The sequence below is a fragment of the Uloborus diversus genome, chromosome 10 (assembly GCF_026930045.1).
Source record: "Uloborus diversus isolate 005 chromosome 10, Udiv.v.3.1, whole genome shotgun sequence".
Taxonomy (NCBI): Eukaryota; Metazoa; Arthropoda; class Arachnida; order Araneae; family Uloboridae; genus Uloborus; species Uloborus diversus.
The window spans coordinates 71857734-71878192 of NC_072740.1; the positions used below are offsets into that span (position 1 = coordinate 71857734).

The 20459-nt window shown below is 33.2% G+C and overlaps 1 protein-coding gene across 2 annotated transcripts in view; it reads left to right on the top strand.

Moving 5' to 3' along the window:
* Window positions 1-20459, top strand: part of LOC129231861 (uncharacterized) — a 464063-nt gene that overhangs the window by 428795 nt on the left and 14809 nt on the right. The window contains exons 7-9 of one of the 2 annotated variants that reach the window (XM_054866245.1): window positions 10005-10301; window positions 12643-12855; window positions 17972-18828. In XM_054866245.1, coding sequence (XP_054722220.1) covers window positions 10005-10301; window positions 12643-12855; window positions 17972-18828 — 1367 coding nt within the window. The remainder of the gene's footprint in view (window positions 1-10004; window positions 10302-12642; window positions 12856-17971; window positions 18829-20459) is intronic. The other variant, XM_054866246.1, reaches the window with a different exon arrangement.

Consider the following 20459-nt stretch of genomic DNA (forward strand, 5'->3'; position numbering starts at 1 on the left):
TGAAAAATCGTATGGTAATGGAACGTAAAGATTTATTGAGTAATTTCAGTGTGAAATTTATTTGCCCAAAAAAATTCAGCACCCAATTTCGTTTTGGTTAAAAAATGAAATTTGGGAGTAAAATTACGTTTTTAGAACTCCCGCATTTGAGTTCTAAAATTTTCAGTTCATGAAGAAAGTTGCAGAAGGGTTTTTTTTTCGTAGTTATTTTTTATAATTGAATTTTTTCGTTCTTTGCTCGGAAAATTATACACATTTTGTACATTTTTAGAAATTAGTGATATTTTTTGTGCACTGCTTATTGAAATTTTGCTTTTATCACGAATGAATCATTTGAAACAAATCATAGTTGCAATAAAATATCACCAGTATTTCCAATAGGAATTGCCAACCAAAATGCTTAAAAACGTTGCGTATTAAAATTCCAGGTTCTTTCAGAAAGAAGCAGAAGTATTTGTATCGAAAATTAGCGGATAAATTCATAGAAAAAATATTATTAGCTCATAAACTTTTGCTAAAAAATGACCATCTTGTTAATGCATAGGAATAGACTTTTTTTTTTTATTATTAGAACATTTTTGAGGGATTTTTTTTTTTTACTCTGTTCTCTAATTTCTAAGTGAGCAAGTATCCTTCCCTTTTAATTTTACCTGTCGAGATTGTTTTGTTTCAGAATGCAGAAAACGGCATTCAAAACAAAATTCAATGCCTTTAAACCTTATGTCTACTCGGTTACATTTTTATCAGTAAACTATTGTATGAATTCTTCATCTTTTTAAAACTGTTCTTGCAGGAAAAATCCTAAAAGAAAAAAAAAAGCTCTTTTGTCCTTTTTTTGTTTTTTATATTATTTCAGACACTGTTGTATGAATCTTTCAATCTCACACACCAGACTCTGCCAAAAAACTTCACTCACAAAGGATTCTAAAATTAGATTCATTTTCCAAACCTAATTCTTGTTTAGCTGGCTTGTCTGAAAATAGAAGCACAGTGTCTGCATGAAAAAAAAATGTATGTTTTATTTTCTTTTAAAAAAAAAAGAAAAATGAAAGAAAAGAGCAGTAGCCGGCTGGAACAAAAGATGGATAGAATGCACCGTGGGGGAAGGGTGGAATATGTCAAAATATCTTTTTTTCTTCCGACCATGGTACCTCGGAGGTGGAATTTTCTGATAGGATGTGCCAAGTGAAGAGTTTGTTTTTAGCCGCGGCGATAGAAATTTTCTTTTCCACTTCTTTTTGCAAATTACAGAGCTCGTTAGTTGACTGAGCTGTTTTTACATGCGGAAGGATTTTTCAGCGGCGACAGCGGCCCTGTCCTTAAACCCGGCACTTCGATTAGGCATGCAAAAGACAAGGCTGCCTTGCAGGGATTAGCCTTCGTATATTTTTTGAGTGTAAACACTGTTGAATCAAGATTTGTTGAATCACTTCGATTGGGTGTGCAAAAGACAAGGCTGACTTGCAGAGATTAACCTTTGGATATTGTAAACACTTTTGAATCAAGCAGTTCAGCCATGTTGGATTTATTACAGAGATTAGCCTTCAAATAGTTTCTGATTGTAAACACTGTTGAATTACGGTTATGCCTTGAATACAAGAGGCATAACTCTTATGCCCCAGAGGAAGTATTCCAATTGATAGAATATTTCTTTTTGGAATTGTGATAAATTATACTATTAAAATCCATTCGCAGTTTTTTTTTTTTTTTTTTGTCTGTCTAAAACCTTAACTCCTTGAGCGAGTCGCCGTAGGCGAGCGAAACCCCCAGTTAAAACTTACTACCTAAAATCACGATGATTTTGTACACGAAATTACGTTGTTGAAATGTTTGGTTAAACTGCAGATTATTACGTGTACACAATTTTCGTATCGGATTATCTGGTGAATACAGAGTTGACACAAAAGAATGAGCAGTTTTTTTTTTTTTTTAGTTATTGTCGAAATTATTACACATTAAAATAATTAGCATACTAAAATTTAAAAAAAAAATAATAATAATAATAAATACCAATAATAAAATAAAAAGTTTTTCTTCCTGTTAAAAATGGTCATTTGGCGAGCCTTTTCATCTCATGATAAACATCTAATGTAATTCTGTTCATCCCATACGTTTTGTAGTATCATACGGGAAATGCTTCATAATTCTGCACAAAAGTGTCTGCCAGTGGTTTGTAATGCTGTATGCATGCGTCTGTCAAAGATGTGTCTCTGATAAGTTGAGGCATAACCTAGACGCCGTTTACTTCTTTTTGGGGTGATAAAGAAAGATAATTGGTCAAAAGTTGAGTTGGGTAACTTTCGTAAAAATTTTTTGAAAGTTTTTCACCTCAAATTCGCTCCAATATCTCTGAATAACTCCAATAACTACTGAACTCCTCAAAAAGAAGTAAACATTGTCAAGGTCATGCTTCAACGTATTGGTCACACTGAAGCATGTTTAACGAACTGGGTTTCAGATTAGAAGTTTATCGTGTAAAAAATGCACATAGGTAGATCATTTGTAATTGCAAAAAAAAAAAAAAACTTGGTATATTTTTCTTTAATGTTGTGTATTAATTATTATAATGCATGCAATAGTTTAAAAAAGTACTTTTTTTTTTTTAAATCCAGTCCTTCTTCTGTACAAACCCTGTATTTTAGTTACACCTGTGCATATATTTTTAACTTCATGCAAATGCTTGTTAATATGTCCCGAGAGTGAATTCAACTTTGACTAACTTTCTCATCAATTTGCAATTACGGTGGCATAATCCAAAAGCTTTCTGTTTAAACTGTCATCAATTCATTTTAAGCATTACAAAGGATTAATTCGTGCATTAGAGAGAATATCATGAACTGATTTAATCCAATTATAACGTTAATTAACACTCGTAATCATCTACTGCATAATAAGTTGTTTCTGCACGCAGCATGATTCTGAAATTGCTCAATTCGTCTGTTATTTACATCTGTCAAGAGTAAATCGAATTTGAAAGTGGATAATGACTCTGAGAAAGCCTTTCGCTTAAAATTAAAGTATTTATTATGAAGAGATTTAAAATTGGAAAAAAGTTTTAAGTCGTTGCTTAAAGGGCATGAAATGCCTGCTAAAATAAAATAATTCAAACATAAGATGCGAATAATAAGATGAATTATAAAAAGAAATGATAGTTATCCTTACCTCCCACAAATAAATAATGAATAAATACTTATACTATACTCATTCAGGGGCGCCCCGAACTTAAATTTTTGGGAGGGGGGTTTCTCAATTTGCCGAATAAAATTCACAATTTCGCCGAATGGTGATAATTTTGCCGAATAGCTTCAAATTTTGCCGAATCGTCAGTCAAAATGTGCCAAAAAAGGAAATTTTTGGAAGGTCACAGTGAGCAACCCATCGGGTTGGCCCTGCACTCATTTGCTCTTACAGTAAAACCTGTAAAGTTGACCACCTGTCTAAGTTAACCGCTATTTTCAGGCACAGAATCAGATCTTATAATATAATTCAACAACTATAAGTTGACCACCTGCTTAAGTTGCCCGCAAAAGTAGTGCACAGCAAGTGGTCAACTTACACAGGTTTCACTGTATTTTTCAAACACTGACTTTCCATCCTACTAATATTTTAATGAAAAATATTTAAAGTAAACCATATGCACGGGTTTTGTGATTAATCTTTAAACGAATGGATTTTTATCATGCACACTAATGCAGTCGGAATTTATCTTCGGGAGGGGGGGGGGGTCGAAAAAAATCCTTAGATGTATGTAAACTACATTAAACGAACGGCAATTTTTTTTTTCGTTGTAATGAAACTCAAAAAACGTAATGGAAATTAAATCGGAACTGAAAATTTATTTCGTTTGAAACGAATATTTCGTTTTAACGGGATTTCACTGTACTATATTGAGATTGACAATAATGTTAAAACCAAGCACTCTGGGGTACTGACTCCCAAAACCCCTCACCGTGCCACTGTCTGTACAGACAACAAAATAAGTAAGAAATGCGTAAATTTTCACATTCCCATTGACTTCTTTTTTCTTTCAAATACTGACGGAATCACCTAAAATTTTAATGAAAAATTACTTTGAAATAAACATACATTCGGTCTCAAAAATGGTAACCAAAAAATTGACACCGGTAACGAGATGCATCAGTGAAGACATTATACTTGTTTAGATCATCAGTATGAAGGAATAAAAAGAAATCGCTGTCGTTTAATACCGAACTAAAACATATCTAAAATTATGTTATCAGAAAGACGTAACAAAAACTTTAATAGTAGGTAGAATATATTTGCATTTTGAAACGATTATACTTTTTTTTAAGCTTTAATTATTAATACGACCAATTGTCATTTTGAATAAGTCATTATGAATAACATTAAGCTCATTCATTTTTTGATGACACACATCGTACATTTTTGATGCGTATGTTTTTCCCCCCTCCCCTTGATATATCGATGTACTTGTTAGTTTCAAAAATACAAGCAGAACTTATTGTATGGATTCAGACACAACTTTTGAAGCATTGCAAATATGTATATATTTTTTAACATTTAGAAAACGCCAACGATGATTTTTCCTGCAGATACCGTATTTTAAAAAATCTGCTTTTTAATCTGATCAACTAGTAGTGTAAATTTAATGTTGTACTTCACTCGAATTATGCAGGCTTCAGATTCAGGCATTGAAATTGCCAATTAAGCACAAAAAATTCCAAGTTATGGTGGTGCAAATGATTTTTTTTACTTACCTGTTGAAACAATTCATCCGTTTCAATGTCTGAATAACTTGATGTTGCTTTGATCTCTAGATCATTGATTCGCAACAGAGGGGGGGGGGGGGTATCCCTGGCAGGGCGTAGAAGAATTTAAATGGAGGCGTGAATAAATTTTTAAAAAAATATAATGAAAAGTGAAAGCAATTTTAATTTACTTGATCACATGTAAATATTCTGGATGTAGTTGACATTTTTTCCCGAGCCAATCTTCTAGTAGAGTCTGGGCTATTAGGGGGTTATGTTTCATAGTAAAAATTTGTTGCCTGACCGAATGTTCAATTTTAAAGGGGTATTTTCGGTTTTCGTGTTTTTTTTTTTTTTGTGTTTTTTTTTCCCCAATTTCAACTGCAAAACTGCTTTTGTGTTACTCAGGGCAAATTGTCAACCTGACGCCTTTCAAGTCCTCACTGTTAAAACTGACCTTGATCCTCTTGACCTTCCTATGCCATGCCTTCTATTTATTAGAGCGTCAGAAAGAACTAAATGCAAACAAGGGTGTTCTTGAAAAGAAAGCAGATGTCTATCAGAGTAACTTGATCCTTGTAGTGAAAATCTAAGCCTTATGTTTTTGCTATATGTTTTTTCTGCCCTTTGGTCTAAAAAAAAAAAAGAAAGAAAAAGAATCGAATGCGAAAGGTAAGGGCACAGTTGGTTCTTTAACGGAAAATTCCTAGTTTTGTTTTCACTACTTCCTATGCGTTCTAATTATTTCTACCAAGCTGAAATGACCATAGTTCAGCCAACCAAAGCATATGAAGAGAATGCCAAAACTGCATGCCAAAATTGAGATTCTCTCTCGAAAAATGTTGAACAGGCGCCAATGTGGTAACGATGAAAGCTTCAAGTTGTGTAACAGTTGATTTTTTTTTCTAGTTAAATTAAAAATTATACGCTGATTCACTGCGCTCAATTTCTTGCGTGCAAAATATTTTGTTACCTAATTTTTACAGCGTATCAATCCGTTGCGCCTCAACTTACCGCAGCGTGTAATCATCGCAAGCTTTGACGCTCATCAAACTGTACTATCAAGTCATCGATATATATATATATTAGGGTGGGCCGAAATAAGCCGAAAAAATTTTTTTTTCGAAATCAATTTTTGGATAGCGCGCAAAAGTTGCGTGGTGAGCTAGTTAGCACTCACAAAAAATTTCTTGGATATTAAAAAATATCTAGCCGGCGCTATTTGACACTAAAAAACCGAAAAAAATGAGAAAAATGAAGTTTTGTCGAAATCTTTTTTAAAAAACTAAATTCCAAATATTTTGCTGGAATGCACCGAAAATGCTATATAATGAGCCATTTCGAGCCCATAAAATGTTTCATTGATTTTAATGAGCATTTAACCGCTCCTTTCCGACATCAAAAATTGGATAAAAATGCAAAAAATATTGAATTTCTTTAAAACCCATTGTGAAAATTATTTCTTAAATTGAAATCATAGACTAATTAATTAAATAGCACTATTAATCATAGTAATTATTATCACGCAATAATATCATACATTTTCTAGAATTACATATAAAGATAATAAAATTTTGAAAAAGAAATCTTCAAATTTGATTTATAATACCTCATGCGTAATGAATATTATTTTTTGGAATAATATTGTCCCTTGTTATCGAATGATGGAAGTTCTTTCCTAGCTTGAAGTTTGGCACGAATGTATCCATCTTGTGCAGTTTCACCACGAACTTATATTGCAGCTTCGGTTATTAGTTTCACACAACGTTTCACAGCTTCCGTGTGACAGGGAAATTTCTCGAAAGTGAACTCTGTAGGCTGTTCTTTGCAAATTTCTTTCAATTGTTGGTCTTTTAGATGCATTGTAAGAGGTGGCTCTGTTGCAACACAGTTTGCCTAATGAAATAAATCAACATAACCAACGGTTTCAAAATTGAGTTTAGGACGCTTAAAAAATCGTACACTATCCGAGCTCTTCGTCTTCATATTTCTAGAGTTCAGAATGCACCTAACAGCTAATTCCCGAATGTATTTTCTTGAGTCAAACAACATTGTCAACAGTAGCTGTTCAGGATGAGCGAAATATGCATTATTTGTTACTTTATCCACTTTTCCAATAGCCATTTTTCTTACTGTCCTTTGATCAATAAAATTGTTTTTCTCTATCAGGGACTTTTGCTTTTTTTCTGCAATTACACGAATATAAATCTGCGCATTTGCAGGCACAAACGTCAAACAAAGTCGTAGTCTCTGCTTTAAATTTGCCTCACTTTGATTGTAAAAGTTGCGTCTTTATATTCTTAGCATTTTTTGTTGCGCTATTATATTTAGAATAATGAGATAAAAGCATGCCAATCACTCTTCTTATCGAAACAAGGGGAAGGGAAGCACGTCCCCAAATATCAATAACTTTTTTTGCAACTACAGTGGCCGCACTTGCAGAAGATGGTTGCTTACTTCCTTCTCCCTTTATTTGCATCTTAGTGATTTGATAACATCTGATAATGTCCTCATATGTTTGAAGAAATAAAGCATCGGGAAGAGACAAATCTCTACCAGGTCCAAATAGAAGACTACTTGTGCTTGCTCTCGTTACTTTCTTTTTCGCGCGTTTCTACATAACAGTCGTGTTGTATACCAAAACAAAGATAATAATACAATGACATTCGAAATGTCCAAGACTTCAGAGGATTCACATTTTTTTTAATACTCAAGGGCTCTATTTGTCAAACATATATAAAATAGGTATAAAATAATCTTAGGAATAATAGAAGCAGTTGAGCGCCGTTTATTATCCTGGAGAAACAATTGGAACCGAAGATTGAAAAATTAGCATCTTATGTAACTATTTTTTATTTGAGTGTGTGCATTTTTTAAAATTGGCGTACAAATGTCGCAAAAAATTGATTAAATTTTCACTGTTTTTTTCTAAATAACGTATTGCGTAACATTTCAGTATTTACTTATTTTGAAACTACTTTTATTTATTTATTTATTTATTTATTTATTTATTTATTTATTTATTTTTTTTCATTTTTCCCATGTGTCAGTCTTAAAGGAGCTTAGCTAAATATTCTACGAAATGTATAAGTCTTTGAGGATTTCAACTAATTCACTGACAGATACTTCTAATGTTTGCTGAAACTAACTTCAAACTTTTATTTTTAACCCCCCTCCCCCCTCCATTTTCTTTCTTTTTTTTTTTTTTTTGGAAAAAGTGCATTTTTGCCCTTTTTTTCAGTTTTTCAAGATCAAATAGCGCCGGCTAAATATTAAACAAATTTAGCGAAATTTTTTATGGGTAATAACGGGCCAATATAGCAGCTTTTCCGCACTATCCAAAAATAGATTTCCCAAAAAAAAGTTTTTTCGGCCCACCCTTATATATATATATATATATATATATATATATATATATATATATATATATATATATATATATATATATATATATACACACATATATACCGCATTTTTTATAACTAGTCATTTTTCCTTCCTTAACGTTTCAAGAAGAATTACTATTTTTAATATAAGATTAATTTGATTATAATTGGCAATTTCCCCACATTTTTATTTATTCTTATGACTCTTTATTTAATTTTTTTAAAAATTATTATTAAAAAAAAGGGGGTAAGATCACCATGAATTTTGATACCATTATGAGCACCATTAATTTTAAGAATCGAAATCAGGATTAGATGCATAGCAATAAAAATTGCAGACATAAGTTTCGGCGTTTTAAGGAGCCTATTTTTTAATGCAAACTAACTGAACGTTTGAACGAAAAACATCCGGCGAAAGTGATTATGTGCCATGATGAATTTATGCTTCTTTGAAAAGACGCAGGTGATTTTTTAACGACGAATTAAATTTAGTTCCGCTTTTGGAAATTTCCAAAGACAATAAAATTGTCTGCTAGGATAGCTCTGAATCTTCGATTCTATTTTGTTAAAAACCATTTTCTATGTCATACATAGTGCGCACTAGCTTCTAGTAGTTTTTTCCTGCCTTCGAAGAGGGTCAAAATTCAAAATGATATGGAGAATAGAAATTTTAAGGTTCTATTGAACTTTATTTTACGTTTGGAAAATCTCGCTACGGTAGTCTCTAACAAATACAATTTTGTGCCACATTTAGCCTCATTTTAAAATGTAAGAAAGGTAAAATAACACCAGTTTAATTAAACTTCTAAAAAGTCAGTTCTGAAATGTGCTGAGAAATTTATTCCACGTTTTACCAAACCGAATGCGACGGTTCATTTTCCAGTGTTGTAGGTGGAGTAGAGTAGGCTATCTACGAAATCCAAATACTAAGAGAAGAGGAATTTTTTTAATATGTTTGGCACACAGGATGTGGTCAAAACCTAGGGGTATCATTAGAAAGTCCCGCGAAAATTAGACCATTTATGCATAACGGAGAGTGGATGAGATGTTTCACATCACATTAAGTTGTTTTTTCACTTAAGATGAACTGCGGGAAACTTAATTAAATACTTTCCATCGTTGATGAACGGTAATTTATTTTCAATTTTACCGACAAATGTTTTGTATTCCAGTTTTGAAAGTTTTCAAGGCTAAACGGATAATTTACCGTTTTGCCAAGATTATTGAATGCACCGATGAGCAACTGTATTCAGAAAACAGTACCAAAATCCGTTCAAATTTAATGATAGCGGAAGTAAGTGAGTGAATTTTTTTCAATATGTAACTGATTTTGTTGTTACGTTCGTAGGTGTATACGTTTTAGGACAGTATGGGTGGTCTACAAAAACTTGTACAACCTATCACTTCCACAAAAAATGAAAATTCGAAAAAAATATATAAAGCATTCAGACTAGTTGAGTAGGGTTTATAAACTAATGATATTAAACTTTTCTAACCCTGTAATTTAATGGCAAGAGAGTTTGAGTTAAGAATTCGAGAAGGTGACCTTTTTAAAAGGAAAGAGGCGACTGGGGTACAGAATAGGTGTACCTTGGTGGTTTTCGGGCACTAAGGATTACCTATCTGACGACATTCTGCAAGTGTGTAGCAATCCTATTATTTACCACCACGTTTGGTCAGAAGCACACCATGCATTAGTTTGCTATTTTGATGTATTTTTAAATAGAATAAGCAATTTAACAAAATCAAAAAGCTCACGAAATCACAAAATTTACGACATTTCGCAACTAGTTTTACAATCAAAAGTAAAAATGCAATGCTACTTTTATTTTTTGTTAAAAGGTGAATATATGATTTTCTAATTGTGAATTTCCTTATTTTATTTCAGTAACATGCATTATTTCAAAACTCACAAGTCTCCTCGAAAGGTGCAGCTGAAGGAGGTACACCACTCAAATGAAACTGCCTCCGTTAAAGTGATGACACCAGATGGCGTAACTCTGGTCCAAGCTAGTGAAAAATCAAAACACAAGAGACGTCCTGCACCACCTCCGCCTCCAAAACAGCCTCCCAAGAGACCACCCCCTCCTCCACCTCCCGTTACTCCACCACCAGAAGTGGTAGTGGTGTTGAATGGGGAAGAAACTGAAAGTAGTGAATTAGATAAGCAGTTGGAAGAACTTAAGTAAGTTAATCATAAAAATGTCTTCTAAGTATTTATTTTAAGCATATCTTCATAGCTACTTCAAAAGTGATGAATAAGAAATTTCATTAAAATGTCATGAATGATTAATCGATCATCATCAAAGTCCAGGAAAATGCTAAATTTTGTCTGATCAATCAATGCTTTTAAATTACTTGTTGTGTTGGACTTCAATTTTTGAAACGTGCATAATATGAATCGTAAAGGATTACCTTTGCCCCGACCGTAGCTTGAAAACGTATCCGGTGAGGCACAAATTAGCAGTTAAAGTTGCACAGTTAAATCAAGCAACAAACAGTTTCTTTGAAAAACTTTGTTTTGAACTTTTGGTAATAATTAAATAACACACGCATAGTTTTGTAAAAAAAATTAAAAACCAATCTGAAACCCTTGGTTATTAACTTCGTGCATAAATTCTAAAAAGTCTTAACTCTGTGTCATTAAATTATTTTTTTAAATATTGCTTTCACTTGCAACATTGAGATAACACAAGCCCAAAAAATCATGTAAAATGCGGCTGTATTCAGTTATTCATTTGTTCAATTTAGTGAGAATTTAATTTACTCTCGCTTTACAAATACCTATTTGCTGATCCCAATAACATAAATCCCGTTCTGGTTAGGTCACAAAATGTTGACATGGACTGTGGCTCTTCGAGAACTGATTTCCCGGAAACAGAGCATCGCATTTGCTTAAAATCTGTCGAAATTATATTTTTTCACTATAAAAATAAACTTCGATTGTCTGAAACTCTTTTAACCGGAACCACGTTTAACCTAATTCGATTTCTTGTATTTATTTTATTTTATTATTATTACTATTATTATTATTTTTATTATTATTATTATTTATAAGAGGCAGCCGTTCCTATTGCAGGCATTTCTATTATTTTTGTTTTTGCTTTTTTTTTCTTTTTTCCCCCAAACCACCAGTAATTTTTTTTTAACTCTGTAAATAAATCTAGTTTTCAAAATACTATTAAATTCGAAAACGATATAGTCTGAAAATAAAGTATTGGGGGGGGATTGAAAATTTAAAAAAAAAAAGTTTCTGTTTTTGATGATGATGATGACGACTTATTCCTCCTGTCTAGCCACTGGCTAGACCAGTTTTATGAGCCCAAGAGTCTTTAAAAAATCGTACACCAAGAGAGGACTGAAATAAATGTCCTCTCTGTCTAGTCCTGCACAATTCAAAAGAGTTTTCTGTTCTTTAAATTATAGAAATATTTTAAAGAACAAAAACACGGAGCAAACTGCATTAGTAATACACAGTAAAGACTAGATATCAGTTGGTACTTCTTGTGAAATTTACTTTGCATTTTCTGACTTGTGCGACCATTATTGTACAAGTTTGATTTTAACTAGAGTAAAATTATTAAAAACATCAAATTTTGTACAAGCAATATGCTAGACAGCCTGGTTATCAGATCCAGAAACTGCAGTTTCGTTCTTGTTAGAACTCATCAGTCTAGAATAGTGAATTACATAGCTGGAGGTAGATGTCATTTCATTGAAGCTGAGAGCTCCAACAAACTGGTAGATGAAGTACATTTATCTCACCAGCGAGTGTCCGCAGTATGGTGCTGCTCGACTCGTAAATTGAAGGCAAAGCTTGGGTATTTAACAGTAAGTTACCGCCCCTATGCTTGAACTAATGCAGAACTGCATGCTATACAGACAGCCCGGTTATCACATCCAGAGACTGCAGTTTCTTTTATGTTAAAACTCATGAGTCTGGAATAGTGAATTACCGAGCTGGAGGCAGATGCCATCTCAGTGAAGCTGAGAACGTCATCAAACTGTTAGACAAACGCCAGCCAGAAAATATTCGGGCAAATGTCCCCGAACCTACAATTACGTTCTTGGAACTTCAATTTAGAAAAAATTAGAGGGGGGAGGAGGAATTTATTTCGATTTATTTTTAAAAAAAATCGATCGAGGACAGTCCTTGAGCTCCATTTCTTACCCTAACGTCAATAGATATGGCGTATATTCGCCTTTTTAAGGTTTAATTTCTACGAATTTCCATTGAGCCCCCTGTACATTTCCCCCCCCCCCCTAACATCACCAAAAACAACCTAAAATTGCATTTTTAAAGCTACAAGTTTCAAAATTATTCCAGAATTTGGAGAAACCCCGTTACCCTTCTCATCAGATGAGATATTTTTTTTTCATTGTGCTCCCCCCCCCCCCCTCCTCTAAAAATATTTTCTACTTTCGCCACTTTTCGAACGCCTCTTATGTTAAACTGTAATGAGAAAAAAAATGTAATAAAATAAAAATTGTTTTATGGCCTATTTCATGATTTCAAATATTTTTAGGATTGATGTAAAAAGTTCTAGCAAACTTTCTTCATCAAGTCCCCGATCTTCCTGTTGTGGAGAACAAGGTTGTCCATCTCCTGAACTCCCCTTGCCTCCTCCCCCCACTTCTCAAGGGGCTGAAATAGTGACCGTTAGTGATGAACCTCTACCCCCTCCACCTGATCCAAGAGATGTGGAAATTCAGCCAAGGTTTCTAGACACATCTTCTCTGTAAGTTTTTACTGAAAGTAAATCACTAAAATATTTAAATTTAAAGCTATCGATTCATATGAATAGCTATCTTTTCTAAAAATAAAATTCTAATTGCATTCAACTCTTGATAACTCGAAGTCCCAAAGGACCAGCTAAAACCTTCGAGCTATCGAAAGTTTCTTTCCGAGTCTAATTTTTATTTATTTTAAAGAAATAGTGCATAATAGATTGACTACAACAAATATAGTTTGGATGAAATTAATTATTAGCACTACATAAAAAAATTTTAAAATATTTTTTTATTAGCACTTAACTTTAAAAGCTGTTTTAGTTACTGTTTATGTCTTAGGCCCGATTTCTTGACTTTAGTTCGCGTTGCTTTTAAACGTCTTTTGTCCTAATAGCACAATTTTTTGGGAAAAAAAAGGCAACATTTGTTCAATTTTTGCCAAATTTACAAGTTTTTCAAAGATTAAACAGCAATGAAATTTTAGGTCGTCAGCCATGACCAGAAGTATCCCAATCGGAAACTTTTCAAGATATCTTGCAACACTGTGCGCATTAAGGAGCACTATTGTAAATAAATTATCCCTCTCCTACAAGCTGATAAGCAAAGCATTGTGCTAGGAGAAAAACAACTTTACTTATTTTGGCTGCATTTTTATGCATAAAATGGAAACGAAACCTTCGTAAAAACTTCGACTTTTGAAAGGAGTACATTCGAGATATAAAGACAACTTTGTATTGAAAACACTAAATTACTCTGGGACCGAATGAAAACTTTGAGATAAAGGAATATTCGAGTTATTGAGAGTAGAGATTATTGTACCGTAAACACGGGCTACTTTGGCCCTAGGGTCCTTCTTTGGCCGAAATTGAGGAAAAGATACAACGTTCTCTGTAAACCTTCAGGAAACAATTTTTAAACATACAGTCGACTCCCGCTACAACGCGATTCGACTTACGCGAAAGGGCTATAACGCGATTTTTTCACGAGTAACGAATTTTAGAGCTAACGCGTATTCCTCATCGACAACACTAGTTTTTTTGGAAGGAAGTATTGGCTTCGTTATTGGCTACTAAATATTGATTTCATGAATGTTATTACATCCCTTTAGCATCACTGATAACGAAAGTTCTCACACCAACCTAGTCTACGCATCGCGTTGTTAGTGCTTCAAATAACTACACAGCATTTTCCTTTTTCATTTTTTTTCATTCTAATTATTAAAGTTGATGAAGTATAATGATACCGTAGTGCGCTGTTTCATCCAAAGTTTGAAGATGGAAAGAAAATGAAAGTTTCTGCCAAAAAAAAAAAAAAAAAAAGATTAAGATTCTAGATATGCTTGAACAACTACAAAACGTCAACGGTAGCACGACATAAGCAAAAGCATGAGTGAATCTTCCGTACGTACAATCAAAAGAAAAAACACAAAGATATCCGTAAAAGCTCAGAACTTAGTTTCAATATTGAAGCTTGCAGAGTAGTGTCTAAGCAAAGTAAACATGTACTTATGAAAATGGAAGCTGCTCTTGTACTGTGGATTAGGAAGAGAGGCTGCTGCTATAAATGGAAACGTAAAAAAGAAGAGGCAAAGCAATTGTATTTAAAAACCTATTAAAAAAGAATAACGATCTGATCATAAATCATCACCATCTTTATTTTTCAACTCATGAATATTATTACTGTATCTACTGCAAAGTATTATTATAGCACAGCATTTTATTATTACTACATACTGTGCGTGCCGTGTTGTTTTATTTCATGTCTTTCTCTCCCATTGATCATGCGTTTTGTGCATCTTAAAAGTATTTTATGTTGAGTAAAACTTTTTTTTTAACAGTAATAGTTTAGTTCTTTTTGTAAGAAACTGTATTGTATAGTTGAGGAATGCTTTAAATGAGTTTAAGGGGTGTTTAACAGTGTCTAAAGGAATTTGGTATGTTTCTAAAAAAAATTGTATACGTACATTTTTCTACAACGCGAAATTTCGTCTTATGCGAGGAGTCTTGGAACGCATCCCTCACGTAAGTCGGGACTCGACTGTATTATGATATAATCCGTTAGAGAGCAGCCTTAGGGACTCTGTAATGTATACCAAGCAGTTTGTTAGCTCTCCACAAGGAGCAACACTGCTGGTTTTGTGTTCCTTGTGCTAACATGTATTTTTAAGACCTCTCGGACGTTAACATGTAGAAGCAGTTCAATATCAGCTAAGAGTTGTTAAGCACCTGTTTATGAACACTATTCACTACTTTATGTAGTAGCATAGTTGTACTTCTCATTTCTATAAGGTTTTTATTTAAAAATTTCAATTAAAACATATCTCCTCATCTAAAAATTACGACCTACTTTGACCCATAAAAACTCGAAAAAAAAAACCATCAGAGAGATTTGGAAAAGAAAAGCTAGAAATAGAACTCTTAACAGGAAAAACACAAGAAAAACAACAGTTCTTAACAATGGATTAAGAGAGCGATTACAGACTCAACTCCTCAAGGCGCAGTAGCAATGTTTTTATTATGGAAGATGAAGATGAACTAAAAGTTGCAGAGAGAGAAGGTTTAGAAAACGTTGTCCTACTTGCATCTATTTCTTACAAATTTTGTTAAATTTGTTGGAAAGTTTATCGAATTTTGTTATTGTGGAATGGAATTAGCTCAGATTTTCAGGGATAGCTCTTTATGCGAGAGAAGAAGGAGCTAAGGTTGAGAGAATGAAACTGACCAAAAAGTTTTGAAAGTGACCGAAAATTTAAGATTCTTTGTTTTACGAATGGTATTATCTTAATGAAATTAATAAACCTCCGAAACTGATGAAAAGAGGACTGTTCTCCGTCGTTAATTTCTGAAACAATAACTAGGTATACACACATATTAAAAAAAATTTAATTTTTCTTAAGACAAATATGTGTGACTCAAACTGTTTGCAAAATGTACTTTTCTTTCAAATAAATAATTTTCCCTATGAACACACGTCTTTCTTTGGTTCTAGTTAGTTCTACAATGGTTTTAAATAAAGGAAAGCTACTTTAAGCCAAAGTAACCCGAACGTAAGGGTAACATTGAACCAAATAAAAAACAATTAAAAATGGTAATAATACTTTGAAACAAAGTGATCAGTATCCAAAAATTTAATCAAGAGACCTCTAGATGCGTAAAAAAGCTTTCCACAGTTTGGAAATAAGAATGGTTAAAAAATTATTGAAAAAAAATGAGAAAATTTCCAAAATCTGGGCCAAAGTAGCCCGCGTTTACGGTATATTAAGTCTTTTTAACCTAAGGGGGAAAAAAACAGATTGGAAAAAAAGTGTGAAGAGCTTACGTTGAATGTTTTTTGTCTATTGAGACTCTCACATTTGAGGTTCTCGCTATGAGTATAAAATTGATAAAAATTATGTTCTGAAATAAACAAGTCGAATTTAATAAGTTTTATAATTTATTTGAATCATATCAGTCTTAGCACTTTCTGAACTGAAATTTGCTCATTATATTATTCATATGAAATTAATTTCTTTCAAGATTTAAGATACGCTAAAGATTTAGATATACTGAATATTAAATTCTGTCAGAACCTGATAGCAACCAAATATTCGCTGCATTCATAGTCAATTCAAAGTTGAAGCTCGTTCATGTCTGTATGAGGGAGTCCCGTACTTAATAAATTGCGCCCCGTACTTAAATTGAGGGAGAAATTTTCCGAATAAAAAAATAAAAAGTGTGCACACATCCTTATATCTAATAAGAAAATACATTAGACATTATTACAGAAAAAAAATCTGCGATATTAAAACTATCTCCTCGAGTTAGCCGAATAGTCAGACAAAATTTGCCGAATGGGGAAAATTTTGGGGTTGTCATAATGACCTTCAGACAAAATTTGCCGAATGAGGAAAATTTTGGGGTTGTCATAATGACCTCCCGTAATCTCTCATTCCGTCACTTCTGAAGTTATCTGTACACTAGAAAGCACTGATTTAATTTTAAAACACAATGCTCATCAGTGGTGGAAGTCTCACAAAAAATGAATGAATAAAAATAAACGTAGTGTGAGAGTCATTGTTAAATTAGCTTTATTAATTGTATCAATAATTTAATTGATTTTGTACTTGTATACAAGATAATTGAGAAATTGTACTATACAAATTTCTTAACAAGTTATCCACTGGTGTTTTCATGGATTGAATATTACGAATGTATGCATTGTATAAATGTACAGTTTTGGACCTCAAATTAGGCAAACACGGAAAAATTCATTGACATAATTACCGTTTGTGTTCGCGTAAAGTAAAGCAGCTTAGTACAAAAAAACAATATTCAAAACTGGAGAATCTATTTATTGCGCAGAGAAAACTTGCTAAATTTTTCCACGAGCAATTCTTGAAAGTCTTTACATTCCCCCAATTTCAATTCAAACTTTTTAGTCAAACACAGAAAAATAAATATAAAGGCACTTTCTGATACAATTTTTTAATTTCTGATCGTTAACTAAGGAATTTAATTTCAGTAAAAGCCCGACCGTGTGAAAATTGCGAGAAATGCCGAATTCTCGATTTGCAGATTTCGGTTTAATTGATCATGTAGAAGTTAGTTCGTTCAAATAAAGCATGTATAATAATTTTAAAAAGTTTTTTTTTTTTTTTTATATCGAAACGAAATTTTTTCAAAACTTGCTGATGCAGGAATATCTTGTCAGATACGATCATAAAATTTGTATTTCTCCAAATATTTTTAAAACATGTTCATTAAGTTTCATTTTCTTTCATTTTAAGTTATTCTTTCTTCGAAAACGCGTAAGATGCTCCCAATTTTTTCTCTTTTTTCTTTAAGGCATAGAAAAATAATCGTATAGAACGCCCCTCAAACTGACACTTCCGTTGCATGTTGAAAATTGACTCTCAATCGCGAAAAGAAGTATAACTTCTAAATTTCTGATCCATGAGTTTTGAAGGATATCAATTACTTTGTGTAAATTATTGAAAATCCTAATCTACAACTATTTTCAATTAGTACTTTAAATAAATTGTTTTAAACTCGTATAAATATTTTTTTAATTGAATGTTCCACTAGTAAATTTTTAATAAGTAGATTAATAAGTTAATTTTTTTTTTTTTTTTTTTTTTTTTTACAGAATATATCCAAAGAATTCTTACATGTCCTATAGATCGGAAAAGAAAGTTGGCCGACAGGGCTTTAATGGCAAGTACACAAGATCATTCACCACATCTGCATCATCTGTGGACCTCACCACTTTTGATTCGAGCTTTCATGACGCTGATAATGTATCTTCTCCAAGCAGCTGGGAGGAAATTCATAACATCAGACAACATAATGCAACTGTTATTTTTCATTCAAATAACATGAGTTCTAACGGCCGGCTTCAAAGAAGCAGTTCCCAGAATTGTGTTTCAACTGAAGATGTTTCCAGTCCTACTCAGAATAACATATCAAACGGAAATTTAGAAAATACAGAGTGCAATCAGTCATCAAACAGTATTAATGCACATTCTGAAGGTGAGTGTGTTCCAGTGCAACCAGTGCCATACCTTCCACCTAGTCAAGAGGCAAATGAATTGAAGAACCAGAACTCTGTACCAGAAACCCACAACAATAGCAATTCCACCAAAGTTCTGTCAACTAACTGTTGTCCTCAGGAGATAACAAATCTTGAACCAACAAATGAAGTTACGCCAATTTTAGATAATAACTTCCAAGTAAATAACAGTTACACAGAACTTCCAAGTGATAAAACAAACTTAAATTTAGATCATAATCAAAATACGGTCAAATATGATTCTGCAACAGAATCCAGTCTTAGAATATCCTATGGAAATCATCTCATCAATCGAACAAATAGTGCTACCCAAACAAGTTACACCCTAAAGTTGAAACGTAAATCTGTTAAATCAAGAGAAGAGCTTGAGTGTGAACGACTATCGAAGGAATTTATTGATCGTTATGAAGATGCCACTCTCAAAAAAATTTTAAGTAAGTGTATTTATTTTTTAGTTCTTTATTATTATTTTTAGAACAATTGCCAGAAAGGAATTCAAAGGTACATAAACTTATTATTTTAAACTGATATTTAATAATCACAGGACCGCCGAGACCCAAGGCGGGCCCCTTGTCAGTTTGGTCGTCGGGCCCCCTAAGCCCATAAAACTTATGCTACTTCGATTCCGATCTCGGCCCCCACGCAGCCGGGGCTCCTAGTTTATGACTAAGCTGACATGGCCTTCCGCACAACTAGAAAATGTTCTAGAAAGCTCAAGAGAACAAAATCAGATGAAGCAGTTGTGAAACTACGACTTCAAACATTCGGACAGCATCGAAAAAGAAAAACAAATTTTATCTGGACAAATGTCTTAGAATGCAATGCACTTCTAACTTATTCACTTAATAAATTGCATTGTCGTTAGAAAGTTTCAATTGCTTCAGATGAAGACAACTCTGTATCTCAGAGCCAGACTAACGTACTGTCCGATATTTTAACGCGAAACCTTACTCGAGTTTGCGCATGCGTTAGGTCTCTTCTGATTTTATCAAAACAGGGGTGATATCAAGAAGGAAGTAACGAGCAAGCGAAATGCGCTTCCTTAAACCATCACCCCTTTTTTACCCGACTGTTCGTGCGTGACGCAAAGGAGGGTAATGTGTTTATCAGTCTATGTATATATGTTTCTTTCTATGTGACGTTGTAGGGCTAAAAGCCTTGGCCAAATTTAATAATTCTTACGTCACTCGCTTTGTCTTAACCTTGGGAGTGTCACTAAACACATGACAGTAATCAAAATTCACCATACCGACAATCAGTCGCCATTTTGTCATTTCGGGATTGTGTCGCATGCTACCTGCGTGCGACGCAGCGAGCGGCAAATGCAGATAGCGTTTTCACTGCCTGAGTTTTTTGTTTACTAAGTCTACGAATTCGATTTTAATCTCTAACATGTTGCATTTGTTTTTGCCTTGATTCAAGGGACTGAGTTTCGCGACGTGTGCTTTCTTGATGGGCTTTTTAGTTTTGCGAGAAAGTTTTGACAGACGGGGGGGGGGGGGGGGGGACGTTTCCTATTTCGCGTCATCATGAGTTATACAGGCTATTTATATAGCTGTGATGCTGTTGACCTAAGTTCGCACATTTTTGCTAAAAATCAAGCACATGTAGCTTTAAGCCGAGTTAAAATGATCAGTAGTTTAAACCACTGCAAGTTATTTAATATACTTCACGATATAAACTCTCTCAATGAAATGACAAGATTTCGAAATTTACCGTCTTATAATCATAATAACTAAGTTAATGAAAATTAACTAAAAAAGTGTGGAATAAAAAATTATTAAATAAAAACAAAAAACCCGACTGCGTAAAAACCAAAAAAAAAAAAAAAAAAAACCTAAAAAGAAAAAATATAAGCCAAGTAGTGTGTGTTTAGAATGTTATCAGGTACTGCTGAATAACTACACCATTAAAATAGTTTTACAATCGATTCACACATAAGACAAATCATAAATTCAAAAGCAAAATAGAAGGATCAACAGTCGGGGCCCATTCAAATTTTACGGGGTTCCTTGATTGGTCAAAAAGGAATGGGCTCCGACTGTTGATCCTTCTATTTTGCTTT